The sequence below is a fragment of the Asparagus officinalis genome, chromosome 1, assembly GCF_001876935.1.
Source record: "Asparagus officinalis chromosome 1, Aspof.V1, whole genome shotgun sequence".
NCBI classification, from domain to species: Eukaryota; Viridiplantae; Streptophyta; class Magnoliopsida; order Asparagales; family Asparagaceae; genus Asparagus; species Asparagus officinalis.
The window spans coordinates 129,123,945-129,140,185 of NC_033794.1; the positions used below are offsets into that span (position 1 = coordinate 129,123,945).

At 37.8% G+C, this 16,241-nt stretch overlaps 1 protein-coding gene, 1 long non-coding RNA gene and 1 pseudogene across 3 annotated transcripts in view; 1 reads left to right on the forward strand and 2 right to left on the reverse strand.

The window, feature by feature from the left end:
* Nucleotides 1–4,775, reverse strand: part of LOC109846648 — an 11,470-nt gene extending 6,695 nt beyond the window's left edge. The window contains exons 1-3 of the long non-coding RNA XR_002248570.1: nt 4,611–4,775; nt 4,203–4,257; nt 2,437–2,579 (exon numbers count right to left, since the gene is read on the reverse strand). This is a non-coding gene — a long non-coding RNA (uncharacterized LOC109846648). The remainder of the gene's footprint in view (nt 1–2,436; nt 2,580–4,202; nt 4,258–4,610) is intronic.
* On the forward strand, nt 5,244–10,271 carry LOC109846697 (phosphoribosylglycinamide formyltransferase, chloroplastic-like). Of its 2 annotated transcripts, none has more exons than XM_020415969.1 (6): nt 5,244–5,380; nt 5,650–6,019; nt 6,655–6,766; nt 8,202–8,378; nt 9,223–9,349; nt 9,938–10,271. In XM_020415969.1, the coding sequence occupies exons 2-6, from the start codon at nt 5,662–5,664 to the stop codon at nt 10,049–10,051; spliced, it is 888 nt and encodes a 295-aa protein (XP_020271558.1). In that variant the 5' UTR covers nt 5,244–5,380; nt 5,650–5,661; the 3' UTR covers nt 10,052–10,271. The 2 variants fall into 2 exon arrangements, with proteins under 2 accessions (XP_020271558.1, XP_020271609.1); XM_020416020.1 differs by having other exon boundaries at nt 5,655–6,019.
* Nucleotides 12,935–16,241, reverse strand: part of LOC109846827 — a 5,280-nt pseudogene continuing 1,973 nt past the window's right edge.

Genomic DNA, 16,241 nt, shown 5'->3' on the forward strand with positions numbered 1-16,241 from the left:
CGGTCGACCGAGAGCTCCATCGGTCGACCGCACCGGTCGACCGGATAAGTGTTTGCTTGATTTCCTGTTTTCGACCTGGATAACGGTCGACCGAACTTTCCATCGGTCGACCGAATTTTTCCATCGGTCGACCGACGGAATTTTCGGTCGACCGACAATATAGCCGTTGCTTTTTAACGGCTCTTTCTCTGAGCTGTTTGCTGGGGTTTTTGGTCATTTTGTTTTGGGGGTTTTTGCTGAGATTTCTAGTGGGTATATATACCCCATTGCTGATGTCTTTTCAAGTGAGCCAAGAGAGTTTAAAAACAAGTTTAAGAGAGTTTTAATCAAGGGTTTATGTTTGGTTTAAGTGTGTTTATAAGCTTTTAAGCATTTGAGTGTTTTGGTTTTGTGAATCACTTCCACAAGAGCTTGAGGAGATCATCTATTGGTGTTTGAGCATCCAACTCTTCTCCTTCCACTCTTGATCTATTGAGAAGTTTTCTAAACTCAATCTAGCTTCATATTTTATATTGTTTGATTATCTTTTTATTAAGCTAGTGTTCATATTGAGTTTAGTTGATTTTATTATCTCTTTGTTCACACACAACCTATTGAGCTTATTGTATTTACATTCATAGTATAATTTTGGGTTGTGAGATTAGTGACTTAGAGTTGTGCTTAATTGAGTTCTCACCTTGTTTTAGAGAACAATCAATTGATTTATATTGTGCTTAATTGTGAGGATTCACTTGTAATACACTTGTACACCGAGAGAAGTGTGTGGTGAGAGACGGGGTCGAATCCAAGAGGAGTGGCGTCGGTTGACGTGCCTAGGGAGAGGTTGTAACCGAGCACTTGAGGAGGAGGACACGGGCTAGGACCAACACTTAGTGTGTGAGGTGTGATTACATAGTGATTGTATTGTGAGGTGTAAACGTTGTTCGGGTGAACGTAGAAAACCCGGTTGTGATAGTGGAGATCTCCTCGAGGTGAGGAGCGGGGACGTAGGTCGTGGGGACCGAACCTCGTAAACATATCGTTTTGTTTGTGATTGCATTGGCGTTCTTATTCTTGTTTTCATATCTTATATCGCCTTTGTGTATTGCTTATCATATCACCCTATCACTTGTGTAGATTGTTTATTTTACCCTTGTGTTAGTTCATATATCCTTGCTCATATTTTTGTAATACCTCTTTGATAGGATATATTCATTTGTTCATATTGTTTATCCTAGCTTACGTATCTTGTTGTATTTTATACTTGCTAGGATAACTTATTAATTAGTTTTAATTGGCATTTAATCGGATTAGATTAGCATAAGACCCTAATCACCCCCCCTCAAGGGGTCTAACACTCCACAATCCGAAATTAATCTTGCCGTCGAACTTCGGAACATCAATCTTCATATTATTGATGCTCAAACTATGTATCGTCTTCGTAAGAGACGATCCCGATGTGCTTGTTTCACCCATATTGTCGATCTAATCTTCAAATAAGAATCCTTCAGCGAATCCTTCAAACAAGCTCCCAAGTCCAACCCGGAGCTCTGATACCACTTGTTGTGCGCAGCGATTGATTTGGTGAGTAGACACTATTTGTTTTGGGTGAGTGTTCGCACTCCCGTTTGGGCAGATATCTCATCAAAGTGAGATATCAGCTCTTTCTCTCGTCAGCTCTAGGACTGCGCGTCGAGGGAACCTACAAGCTATTACAAATCACGACAAGAACACAAATTTTACGTGGTTCGGCAAATAGCCTACGTCCACGGGGCAAGGAGGGGGGAGATCTACTATTAGAGGGAGAGAATACAAATAGGGTTTACAATCACTCAAACTAAACCCTTAAACAAACTCTCAAACCTCTCATACAAATATCTCTCTCAAAAGGATACACAAAACCCTAAAAGAAACTACACAAAATCTCCTCAACACAACTACTATTTTTCTCCTGCAGCCGCCAAGAAAACCTCCTCGCGCTGTTGGCTTCTGTTCCGCAGCCGCACAAAGAAAAAAAACCAGAACCTCCTTTTTCGCTCAACCCTAGGAACAATTTCTGTTCCTATTTATAGCAGCAAACATCGCATGTGTGTTGGAGAAAACGTGTGCTTGTGACCAAAACGAAATTGGGCTCACACGGAGGTGGAAAAGCCCATGACTCACGCTTAAATGCTTTATGGGTGGACCCCACACCCACGTGATCACACTGAGTTCCTATTAACAGAACAATTAATTCAATAAAAAAGACTACACCATAGTTACACAAATGCAATTGGTATACAACCAGAATTTCCATAGTCCTCATCACCTCATTTCCAATTATTTTCTACACTCATAAGCATCAAATGGACAAGATAACAAAAGCTATACTAAAACACAGCTTGGCTGAAAATTGTTTATGTAAAATATGAAATTGATTTCGAACTATAAATCAAAGTGATGAAATAAAGCACATACTCTTCTCTCCCAATAGGGATGAAAGCAGACAAAATCATAGACCGGAGTGATCGTAGAGGCCAGCACCAAATTCACTCCCATGAATACTAGTAGCCCCGTCATTTGCCGAGTTCTGTGAGGCATCTCTCTCCCTTGCTCGATTCCTTTAAACAAAATTTCAAACTTTCAACTGATTCATTCTCAAATTAACAAAACAATAAAACTAATGAATAAGAACTTGCATTGCAGTGAACCATATCATTTCAGGAAAATATGAATACACAAATATGTATCCTTCAATAGCAATTATTTCTCATCCACGACCAACAATAATTTGTTCACATCATTTGAGCATCAAAAATTCATCTTATACATATGTTTATGCTTTAAAGAAATCAAATCCCAAGCCAAAAGTTTAAAAATACGAAACAAACTTATTCTAGCATTGGCACTTATTTGATACTTATGGCCAGGGTTAGATTAATGAGACGTATGTGATATTTGTTGGTGCTGCGGAAATTAGCATATAGTATTCATTATGCTGTCACCTACTCATGTCATATGTCATTTTAATATCTCTCTAACAAGACTTTGTTTCTTCTATTGATCTACTTTTTTTAAACAGATAGGCCTCCATCACAAGATAACTGATGATTTAATGATCTACCCTGGTTAGTGGTTAAGGGATAATTAGTAAAAGAGGATGATATGTATGTTCACTGCAATAACCAAGTAATCTGAGGAGTGGACTTTTAAATCAAAGAGTATGTAGACAACAAACTGTACTTCATGAGGCAAGTGTCTCATGGCAATAGATTTGACCAGATACTTTAGCTAAAGGTATCAAGGTGAACATCACGTAGGTGTCATAATATGGTCTTTGTAAATCAACAAAGTATATTCTTAAGATGTACACCATAAATATATTCTAACTGAAACCAGTCCACATAAAATAAAAAAAATAAAAAATAAAATAGAAAAAAAAACTTCAGCATCGTCCTTCATTTAGAGAAATGACAAACGAGCGAAAGATAAATAAAAAAGCTAATTTCTCTACCAGACAATACAATCAATTCAAAAAAATTTGATACGCAATGCATGATCTGAAGATAATCAAGAGACTTAAGGAACATTCAACTTTTAAACAACAACTATTTATTCTAAAAACACCAAAATTACCAAACATTAGACAGTTCACAATACCAAATCAGGAAAAAGAAAAGGACCAATAACCATGAGAAATCTCCAAAAATGTACAGGCATGCAATAGCTTAGATTATACAAGAAAAAAATAAGAATAAAACTTTCCAAACACAAGGCGTGGCTCATTCTTATACATATGTATATGCTTTCATTGAATCAAATACCAAGCTAAGAGTTTAAAAATACAAAACAAACTTATTCTAGATAGCAATCATTTGAGAGACTTCGGTAGATTTTTCTATATGCATTAGAAGCAAAGCACCGTACATGCACTATAAGTCAACTGAACATCTTATGCATCAGCATGCAACATAATCCTAATGATCCTAAACTACTGAATCCTGCATGCCAAGTCAATAATTCTTCATGAAAACTCTTCAAATATGTATTACAGGAATCATATCTGAAATTCAACTTGAAGAAACAAAAAACTTAAATTATACATCAAAGGTATCGTAAGGATGAGCAAGGCAATGCTAATCACTGTAGAGGATAGCTTGACATAGAAAATTGAGGCAATGCTCACACATACGCTAACTATCTAACTACTGGAGCAAAAATAGAACAAGCGATCTGATCCTTACCTACGCCGAGCAATCCACTAGAATATTAAGTGTGCCCCTTCAACAAGTGTAAAATCTGCAAAAATGAGAATTGTAAAAATTTACAAATCCTGGACATACATATAGAACAAAAAAGAGATTGATTAAAAAAAAGGCATCATCTTTCACGCATGCAGATAGAGAGCAGGTAATGAGAAAAATGACAATATCAACAAGAGCAAGAGGAACTGATATCGAATGAGCCAGAATGAGAGAATTAGATCAATCGCAGCCTCAGCCATAACCAATCGGGTGAAAGCTCGAATCCTAAAATCCCAATTTTGGACCTAGGTTGAGGGTTTCGGAGATAAACCAATCGAGAGAATAGAGTTTGAATGTAGGATTTAGGGCTTCGGTGGGGCTGGAGATGGAGGATCGAGAGGATCTCACCGTTGTTGATTATTGCCGTCGTCGCCGGAGGTGAGATTAGGGCTCGCAGCCGTTATCGATGATCGTTGTCGTCGCCGGTTGGATGTAGGAGTTAGGTCTTTGGTGGAACTGGAGATCGCAAGCATATGAACGATGAAAGAAGAAATTTTCAAAACAGACTCAGCACAGTTTTAATTTTTAAAATTGACTCATTTTTTTTTTTACAAAAATCGACTAACTTTTTGTTACGGTTTAATCTCATTTCTAAACAGTTGGGATTAGCAACACCGACTGTTTAGGAGGTTGTTAAATCTCAATTAGAGGTCTTAAACTCAATTTTTTATGTCCTAAATAGTCGGGGTTGGCAACCCCAACTAATTAGGAAATGAGATTAAGCTGACATAGTAAAAAATGAATCGATTTTTATAATAAAAAAGTCGATTTTAAAAATGAAAACTTGGTTTGAATTTGTTTTGAAAATTTCTTCAATGATAAAAACTTAAAGATTTCAGGGACGGTGGCAAACAGTGGCAAACATATGAAAGATTTTAAATTAATAAGGGGAGAGAGAAAAGTACATTTGAAGGGACTAAAATGCAAATATTCATATACTTGTCCTTTTACCCGAGAACCCGACCCGATATTTATGCAGTTTTCTCCGACTCGTTGAATCCAAAAGCTAGGGTTTATGGGTTTGGGGGTTAAAAATCACAGCTTTTTTCTTTCAAATTTTACAATCCAAAGAGGGGTCTGCGGATAAGTAATATATCAACTGCCCAGCACTCTCACAGGTAAAATTTCTACTTTTATCATCTCATCATTTCATTGTTGCAATATTCTTGTCATTTTTACTTGATTTACCCTAAAAAGTCGTTTTGCTAATGGTCCATCAACAACTCGTCAAATTCTCAGTCGTTTATAGACTAGATAGTAAATGTGAATTTTGCAATGTGGAAATTTTGAAGTTTTTGATTTTTTTTTCCTGAATTTTGTATTGCTTTTTAGTGATTTTTTAATATAATACATTGGAATCAAGCCTAAAACTTCATACTTTTTTTAGCCCAGGTATTCAATGGAATCTTTGAGTTCAACTCTACTAACCAGACTCTCTCCCATCACGAACATTAGCTATACATCACAAAAACCTCAGGTCTCCTCTTTCATTGTCTCGTGCCCAAAACTAAATCTCAGAAAATCCCATTTGGCTGCAAAACTAGGATTGCATATCATTGCAAATGACACGAGAGGGTTCAAGTTTCGCAACAGTTTTCAAGAAGCTGAGAGTTATGTGGGCAGTAAAAGTGCAATTAGAAGGAAAAGGCTTGCAGTTTTTGTTTCCGGCGGAGGTTCGAACTTTCGGTCGATTCATGAGGCTACATTGGGTGATTCAGTTCATGGAGATGTCGTGGTTTTAGTCACGGATAAACCTGGTATACTTCTTTTCTGCGCATTTTTTGCAATTAGGAGGGAGGAATAATTTCTCATGCTCTACGAACTTATGAATGTTTGATATAAATCTTCATGCTTCTTATGGGCAGGAAATGAATTCAATCAGACATTGAGATTTTCATATTTGTATTCATATGAAATCTTAAATCTGAATATTAAATATGTTTATTCGATTTTATAATCTATTGTTTATCAATATGAAATTATCATGTTAAAGAGATATTCCTGTTTGATTAAAGAATTTGGTTGTTTTAATAGTATTTAAACTTAACTTTGGAAATTATTCCTTTATGATGTATAAATCTTCGTATTGAATGTGTAATCAAAATTTTTATCTAAGACTCTAACATCTATCACGATAAGTATAAAATGAGCAATAAAAAATGTACGTTGGATCAAAATATGACATCATGTAAGTAATAATTAAAATATCAGGTATTAAATGTTCTGCAGGATGAAGAGTACTCTTTCTTCCTTTCTTCCCTTTTTGTTCACGCCACCAATATTTTTGCAAGTTAACTACTTATTTCATACTGTATTAGAGTTTAAAAGCATAAAGTCTGCATATTGTTTACTATGGTCTTGTAATCAGAGATGTATTCCATTTGAATATCAGGTTGTGGTGGAGCTGAATATGCAAGAAATAATGGTATCCCTGTCATATTGTTTCCTAAGACCAAATCCTCACCCGACGGATTATCAGCTGATGACCTTGTCGCTACTTTAAGGTGAAGAATTTGTCTTGGTAAATTTTATGATAAACTGAACAGTTCACATTTTTTTGCCCATTTTCATCCCTTAAGCCTGTTTGGAAATTCTCCCACGAACTAGGTTAGTGGAGTTAACCTGCTTAAGAACTTGAAATGTGTTTGGCAAAATTGGTCCATGATTGGACCAGTTTTTTTTAGTTCAAAAAAGCCTCTTATCTAGGTTACCTTTGGATCATCCTCTACCATAGTTCAATCCTAATCTTATCTAGTTTAAGGCCTTAACCGCAAGGTTCTAAAGCACAACAATTACTTTGATTTTGCGGTGATTAATCGGATTATGTAGAATTATGCGTTTTTTTATATATATAAATATTTATCAATATAAAAATACAATAATTCATGAAAAATATAAACATTCTAAGCAAAAGACTAACAATAATATCTCAAGCTATTTAAATCGAAATTGTTATACACTTAAAGTAAAACTACTAACACCTCGTTTGGTATGCGGGAATAGGTGAGAATGGAATGCTCATTCCCACTTCTCAATCATGCATGTTAAACACAACATCGTTTTAGAAGTTAGAATGCCCATTCCCACTTCTTATTCATTTCCACTTTATTTGGGAATAAGCATTCCTGATTAGATGGTAAGGAAATGGGTATTCTCATGTATGTGTGGGGGAAAATAGAATATTGCCTTGATTGGTTATTAATTATTAATACCCAAAATATACAAGATATACATTCCACTTCATTCCCTAATTGCACCCAAATGTCATAATGGGAATGAGTATTCCATTCCTGCACTTATATCATTCCATTCCTTATTTCTTTCCATCACTTGACTTGATCTCGCGTACCAAATGAGGCCTAAAAGTTCACACTTCACAAACTAAAAACACTCTTATAAGTCGTAACACTTTAAATACCTATAGAATATGGAGGTGGTGATCAGAGACAACTGGTGACGGTGGAGAGGAGAGTGCGTGGGGGTAGCTAGGTTTAGAGTTTTGAGCTAGCAATCGAGAGATTTTAGGGTAATTAAGTGTGGTTAGGGTCAGATAGTGCACATTATGTGCCCGTATAATGAATTATGCGGGTGCATACTCTTTAACCGCTCGATTATGCGGTTTGATGGCAAAATCGAGCGGGTTTCAGCTACCCAACACGTTTTTGTGTCGGGTAGGAGTACTTGGGCGGTTAGAGCGTGGTTTTGAACATTGCTTAACTAGATTACTTCGAAGTTGCCAAACACACCCTTAGACCTTAAACATATGCAACAGGCTTTGAACAATCTTATTCTATGAACACACACCATTAAAATAGTAATGTATGGAAGAGCAGAAGTTTCTTTTTATAGATGCACTAGGAGTCTAGGACAGATATATATTTATGAGTTAGGCCACCTTAGATAAAAATGCAACAAATGATTGTTTTTTATTGTTGACAGGAATCTTAATGTGGATCTGGTTCTCCTTGCTGGTTACTTGAAACTCATTCCCAGTGAATTGGTTCAGGCTTATCCGAGATCAATATTAAACATTCATCCTTCTCTTCTTCCAGCTTTTGGAGGCAAAGGATTTTATGGTTTAAAGGTGCATAGATCTGTCATTGCTTCCGGGGCAAGGTGAGGCAACAATCTTAACCCACAAGACGAAGCAAATACGACAACAAATACAGTGATATGAACGTCCTCTTCATCTATTCCTAACGAGTTATACTATCTTTTGATCGTTGCCCTTTATGAACTTTCTATATGATGAGGCACTATGAAGTTTTCTTGCTAAAGGTTTTTGCATCACACTCTTTTCTCTTTTTTCATGCACACATATGCAAATGCACACGTCATGCCTACTTTGCTTTTGTCCATCCTATTTCTTTTATGTCTGCATTCCATGATCCTGCTAATGATTCCACAAGTAAGTGCTAATAAATGAGTTCAATTTTTTTGTTAATTTTCATGGCGAAGGAGCAAAATGATAAGGAAAAAAATCAATTCATTGTCCTTCACGTTAAACCATAATTTTCCTTTTCTATCTTACATTCTTACATAAAAAATGCCATAACAGACTGGAAAGTTTATGGGATAAAGCCTCTATTCTGCTTATTACTGTTGTTGTTGCTTACTTGCTGCTGATGCTGCTCTTGGTATTGTGTAATCCTTCTAATATATATTAATTTCTGTTGAGTTTTTTCATTATCATGTTTTATGTGTCTTATAACCCATACTTTAATATGCAATTCTTGTATAAATATTACTTTTACTGAATTTTGTTCATTTCATGATATTGATTTAGGCTTCAATAAAAACTGACTTAACTCACATAAATATTCTTTTCCTAGGGGAAGCATTATATTTGGTAAAAGAAATTATTCACTGCTAACACATGATATTAACTGTCCACTTCAAAATAGATTAGCTCCATTTTCAACTTTAATTTCAAGTTCAATTCCTCCTTAATTTTTTGCAGGTATTCGGGTCCTACTGTCCACTTCGTGGATGAACATTTTGATACTGGTCGTATCCTTGCTCAGAGAGTTGTTCCCGTGTTACCAAATGACACTGCAGAGCAGTTGGCTGCTAGGGTCCTACATGAGGTAACATACTCTGAATAATTTTATACTTTATACCAATGAACACAAACTATAAGATTCATCACCAGCAACAGGTATCTTAAAATAATTTTGCAATCTGAGAAGAGGTCTGGAGCTACTTTTGTAGCCAAATAAGTCATTAAAATTTTTTACTGGCCAGAACAATACTGTAATATTTATGATACATGTTTTAAAATTTTGCTGGCATTCAGTGTGCATGCCATACGCAACAGAGAAATAAATGTACTTAATGACGAAATCCACAATAAATGATTACTGAACTATGAATACACTTAACGACTACTGTACCATGCCCTCAAGTTATATTAAGCTAGGAGGATACTTGATTTCCTCTCAATTTGGATGCATCGGGTAGTTGCGCAAATAAATATACAAAAATCATGCTGATTTGGAACTCAAAGATGGTTGACACCAGGTTAACAACCAATTTAAAGCTGTCTTGCAGTGATATTATTTGAGCAAAATAGTATAGCTACGATTACGATGCTAAAATCTGTGCTATAATATTTTTTTCCTATTTGATTCTTACAATTGCTGGCCGTTTCTAACCATGAATTCTTCATATTGCAGGAGCACGAAGTCTATGTAGAGGTGGTTTCAGCTTTATGTGAGGAGCGCATAGTTTGGAGAGAAGATGGTGTTCCTCTTATAAGAAGTAGAGAGAATCCTGATGAATACAGTTAATTATTGGCTTGAGATCCATTTTTCTCTGATCTAAATCATACTTAATAATTTTGGGGTTATTTTTCACTTGACCCTTGTGACAATCAAATACAAAGTAGATCGATAATTGTATCGATACTGAAACAATTTAAAAAATGTGGCTATAAACTAGTCACTTTTGTTATAACAGACGTACGCAATAAACATGTGTAATATGTGTTGAAAATCTCTACAAATTTCATATCATATTTGTCATAGTTTATAAAACTTTGTTAGTTTTTTCTTTAAAATAACAAAGACCTCCTATCAAAAGATAAATCTAATTTTTGTGTCTCCCCTCCCATCACCTTCCCTCTTACCAAACCCACACTCTGTTTTGATGGGCGTGAGTGGTGGGGGGCAAGGAAAGACAAGATAAGAACTTTGTTTGCGAGTTTCACCCCAAAAATTTTTTTTTTTTGTTTTGGTGGCTAGGACAAGTTAATTTCCAAACAAGGATAAAGAGTCTCCTAACCTTCTCCTATCCCTCATTACCCCCAATCCAAATAAACCCTAACTTTCCTTACCATTTGTTACCCTCCCTTCCCCAATTTATACTTTTACATTTTCCTTTCCATATTAAACTCGGATTCGGATCCTCTCTGCAATAAAAAAAGTAGTGGAGAGACCACTACATAATCACAATCATTAATTATTTAGTCGGTCGTTGTAATTTTTTTCTTCGAGTGTAAATTACAAGAGAGTGTAATACATGAGGATATAGTAAAATGTCACACTTAAATTATATTAGAACCACCTACAAAATAATCAAACGGTTAAAATTAAACATTGTCCAAATTCATTGAACTCCCAAACATATAATGCCAGAAAGCACAAGCGACGATTGCAGGCCTCTTTACCGAACCAAGGCTCCACGTACCACCCCTAAAACAGAACGAGATTCAGCGGACGCAGGAGAAGTACGAGATCTCCGTCGCCGAAGATAAGTGATGGTTGTGTTTTTTTTCTCTTTCAAATTCTGATTTTGATGGTTCTGCGCTTCGAAAGGAGGGAGCTTTGGATGAGGGTTCGTGTTGTTTGATAGTTATATAGCTTGTTATGGTAAATGCTTGTTTACTGAAATTATTTGACTAGCAAATCTATATAAATTGTTTGCCTCTTTGGAATTGTTCCATGCTACTTAAATCTATATAAAATTACATGCATGCCCACCCACAAACAAAAAAACACACCACAAAAAAAAAATATCCTGGCGGCTTCGTTACTGATCACAGATCATAAAGAGCACCGACACAACCGCAGGAGCAGCGCAAGAAGTGTGCACCATTCCTGACACGGCCAAGTAATTTACGTCCCTTTTTCGCCACGGTCGACAGCGCAGTTCTCTTCTTAATTACTGCAAATTCTTCCCTTCCTCCGTCGGCAAGTACTTGGGCCAGCCTCCCATCATTTTAAGCGTCTCTCTAGGATCTATACTTTATTCTCTCTTTCTGTTTTAAAGATAGGCGTTAAGGTGAGTATAAACGTACGAGATAAAATCATGTATCATTCGGAGAGAAACTGGTTTCCTAGTGCACCCCATATTCGAAATACTGCGAGCTGAGCTACACTGCTAATGACGATAGTGATGCTAATGATCTAAATATTGTGCCGTTTGGCCATGCTTTTTCGTTACGACTGCAAATCTAATGTGTTCTTGACGGCCTTTATTTTGCCGGTATGCGTTGATCGTTTGCTTTTACGAGGTTGCCGGTATGTGATTCTCTATATGAAGGGGTGTTTTCATATGATCCCATCGACGAACGCTAGAAATTAAGAGTAATACCCGGCCGGCCGGTTCCTTATTATTATGTTTTTAAATTTCTTTTTTGCCTAATTGCAAAATTTCATTAAGGATTGCCAAGAGATTAATCCAGATATTGTGAATGTAGATCTTACTTAGTACATATATATGGAAATTATATATACTCATACAAACCATGTATATGACTGTGAGCATTGAAAATGAATATTTTTTTTTATTTGTCGACCATTGAAGGATAATACTCTCCATATATAAACAAAATTTTGTAAATTATCTATAGAACTCTCACAGTAAAGAAAAATTATAGAAAATAATAAACAAAATAATAAGATCACTATACTGAACTTCTGTTCACATTAGAAGATTGAAAATTGTTTGACTAGAAATAAAAGGGGATAAAAATATCGTCACTTTTAAAATTCAAAAAAAATATTGATATTTGATATATAGTGCTTAGTATAATCGGAACAAATTCTCCTTTCTTTAAGGATATCTTAGATCATCTGACGTTCTTGCATGCTTTCGTGTAACAGAAAGAACACGACAGTGATTCAATTTCTATTGTAAAGCATCATATTCTTGAAAAAATACGGAGATGTGTTATAGCCATTGGGATATGGATACAGGTCCAACACTGTATAATGAAATTTAGGATGATCACACCGCATTGAATGTAAACGGCATTTAGGAATATTCAGCAAAAAAAAAAAAATTTACCTTGAGCGAAAATTATACACTTTGTTATTGCCATGTTGCTTGGCTGCTGACAATCTTGATACAACGGCTGGAATCAAACCTTTGAGCAACACAGATTGTTAGAATTCAACGGGTTCAGGAGTTTTGATTGACTTTTGGTTGAAATCTCACTTATCCAAGGTCTCTTTAACTAACTGTATTGATTTCTGGATTGTGATATTTATTATGTGTATTTCGTTCGTAGCTTAATTATAAGTACATGACTAGCTGGACTGGGATGTTTTGATCTTGTATGCGAGATTGCAGGTGCATGTGGACAAGTTTGAGTCAGATTTTGAGGACATTATTAATCTGGAAATGTACGTCAGTATGAATCTTAGCAGCACAGTTCTTGAACAGCTTGATGTCTGTAAATATACTATATATTTCATTTTTATAAAATTTCAATTGAATTTTACACGTGCCAACTGCTCATCTCTCTCTAATGCATTTCTTTGGCATACCTTAGAATCTGATGCGGTATTTACATCTAATTAGCACTTCTGTCTGCAAATCAACCTTGAAGGCTGATTTCAACCATTCCTTCAGCATCCTCATCTTCTTCAGCTTGGCCGATCACCTCCTCGCCCCTCTCTCTAAACGACCTGATCCCTTCACCCGGCGAACCAAAGTTGAGGTCAGAAAGATTCACGCTAACCGGACTCTGTGAACCTACATTAGGCGTGGTCGCTGCAGCATCTCCGACAATATTATTGCCGTTAATCGAGCTCCCATCGTTAATACTGGCGGCGTAATCCTTGAAAGTGTGAGAACTGAGATCTTTAGTATCATAGTACCGAGCCCATTCTTTGATTTTCGTCGATAGGGAAATCTGAGACGCGGTGATCTTGAGCCCACCCCATTCTCTGTACAGGAAAGTGACTAGGAAGATGAGGAGAGCGAGGGAGGAGACGCACCCGGTGATGAGGAAGAGGCCGCACAGGAAAGTGACTAGGAAGATGAGGAGAGCGAGGGAGGAGACGCACCCGGTGATGAGGAAGAGGCCGCCGAAGCTTCGGAAGTTGAGGCTGCTGGAGGTGACGCTGCTCGTGTCGGAGGGGCAGGTGGTTTGGTCGCCGAACCATTTTTTCTCAATTTCGGCCATGATATCGCCTTCGGTTACATTGAGTATGGCTCTTGAGACGTCTGATACAAGAGGGGAGCCTCTCGGAAAAACCTGAAAGATTCGAAAGAATGCGCCAATATTGTTAGAAACTTGTGATATGGAGGACGAGTGTTTGCTTATTACATGGCAGGCAAGATACTTAAAATTATGTTAAAAACTGCTGATTACATGGCAGACAAGATACTTGGGTTGCATTGTTATCGTTTCATATAAATTGTGATAAAAATTGCTGACTATATATATAGCATGTGTTTAACATTCATATGACGATAATTCTCATTAACTTACAAATCCAAACCCGTCGGTCTTGTAAGTCCTGCCCACCATCGTATAATCCTGGCAATGCTCCGACAGGAACAGCTTAAGGTACGGTATCTCGTCGAACATTGCTGCCACTCCTCCGTTCTTGCTGCCGAGAGCGAGAGCCTCAGCGTACTCATCAAGGCTACTGTAGTTCTTGAGCTTGTTCTCCTCGAACTTGAGCTGCTGCTTCAGGAGCCCCAAGACGAAGGACCCATCTTGGTATCCGATGTGGTCGCCATTCTTGATGAGCTCGCTCAGGTCGGTGACTGCTGGCTGCAGCTGCTGCACGGTGAGCATCGATGTCAGGCTGGCAGTGTAGCTTGATGTTAGTATCAACACGACGAAGACCCAGATGATCACTGCGAACCTCGACAGGTTGCTCTCCAATCTCTCCTCTGCGCACACAGAATATTTTTAGTTACATGCAAGCCAATCCATCAAAACTTTAAAGTTTTGGTGAGAATTAATGATTATAAATTTTTCTTTTGGGGTCATTTATAGATGCACCTTCTGTACGATGAAGTTTTGGTTATCTGTACTATATATCTCAATTGTTTAATTTGTACTCAAGCCCTTTAAACTCTAGGCGATCTGTTTTATTTTGTCTGCTTCAATATCAGGTGAGAATCACATGGGAGTAAGTTACCTTTTTTTCTCAGTTTAATTGGAAATAACTAATTGCCCTATGTACATCCAGTGCCAGGATGTGTAAGCACTAGTAAAAATATTTTAGAGATAAGTGGCTTCATCATCACGGTACATCGAGTGTATCTCTAAACTCTGTGCTCTAGTATGTCCTCGTTCATCGAGCATTCTTTTCATGAACTTAAACCGTAGCTCATGTAGAGATATCTTTTTTAATCAGTTTTTAAATACATGACCGATGAGATTTGAACCTGATTTGTTTTGATTTCGTATTAAAGTCCATTTCAATGCGTTAGAAACTTTATAGTACCTCAAAGTTTTGATGCGGTTGAAAGGTGTTTCGTGACATTAGACATGCTAAAAATCTAGTTGTAAATATGCGATTGACTAACAACGTATCTTACTATGAGCGAAGACTAGCGTGGAGAAGGCGAAGTAGAAAATGGTGCCCATCTGCTGCGACGGAGGCCCTCGAAACTCCATGTTGATGCGATGCTCGATCACCCACACGACGAAGCCAGTGAAGAAAAAGAAGGCGAGGCTTGCGAGCCAGAGATCAGTCGTCAAGGGCTTTAAAAAGATCCATGTGTTCTTGCTCTTGTCCTCTTTCACAGGGACAATCATCGACACACCTGATTCCGTGTACGGAAGAGTGAAGTCTACGTACAAGGACCGGTTGGCGATGATCGTCGTGTCTCCCACTACTGCATCAAACACCTAAAATTTTAAATCAGTACAATCAGTATACGACAGATGTTTAAATGCTTCGTTACCACTAGAAACAGTATAAGCAAATAAGACAGACAATCAATCTAAATTTTGTGATGTCTTGATCTACTTTTAGGATTTGTTGAAGAACTTAAGCCCAATTCATACACTAACCTGGTAGTAGACCTGAGACACCAACACATCATATGAATCATCGGGGAAAGGCATGTATTCATACGTAACAGAATACGGTAGCGCTTTAATAACAGCCTCAAAAACATCAATACAGTATCCCGTTACGGTCACCCTCCCCGTATCTTTATCCGTTTTCACATCTACGAACTGGTTAAACCCGTCCTTTATTGGCACACCTATCTTCAGCTTCTTCCCATTCGTCGGTATCTCCCACCCCTTCGGCACCTCCTTCAGGTCACCGGGCCAAATCACCGTCTTCAGGCCTGAATCCGACCCGTTATTTAGAGTCTTCGTTATTTTCGCCGTTGGCGACCAGAACCCGACGGTTCTACCTCCTCCTTTTCCCACCACATTGACTATTTCAAAGGCTGAGGACTGCAGCTGCCCGTCTACGAGTTTAAAATCTCCAGCCAAACCGCGGAATTGGGCCCCCAAGATTGAGTTCAGAAATTTCGGCCCACTTCTTGACACCCCGAGTTGGGCCAAATCGTTCGAGATGTTACTGCTGCGTGGTGGGCCGGTGAAACTGCGGTCCAGTTTCCCCGCCTTTTGGACCGCAAGGGCTACGGCCCATGTGGCGTCGTAGGCCCAGAGCTGGTATATCGTGGGGCCCGCTAAGGGGAGGGCTGGGTTGTCACGTGCGAATCTCGCGCGCCAGCGGGTGGTGAAGGAGGCGAGCGCGTCGGACTGTGGCA

Coding starts and splice junctions, on each gene's coding strand:
- LOC109846697 (XM_020415969.1), top strand. CDS start 5,662: ATGGAATCTTTGAGTTCAACTCTACTAACCAGACTCTCTCCCATCACG. Junction 6,767..8,201: donor GACCTTGTCGCTACTTTAAG/GTGAAGAATTTG, acceptor TATTGTTGACAG/GAATCTTAATGTGGATCTGG. Junction 8,379..9,222: donor GTCATTGCTTCCGGGGCAAG/GTGAGGCAACAA, acceptor AATTTTTTGCAG/GTATTCGGGTCCTACTGTCC.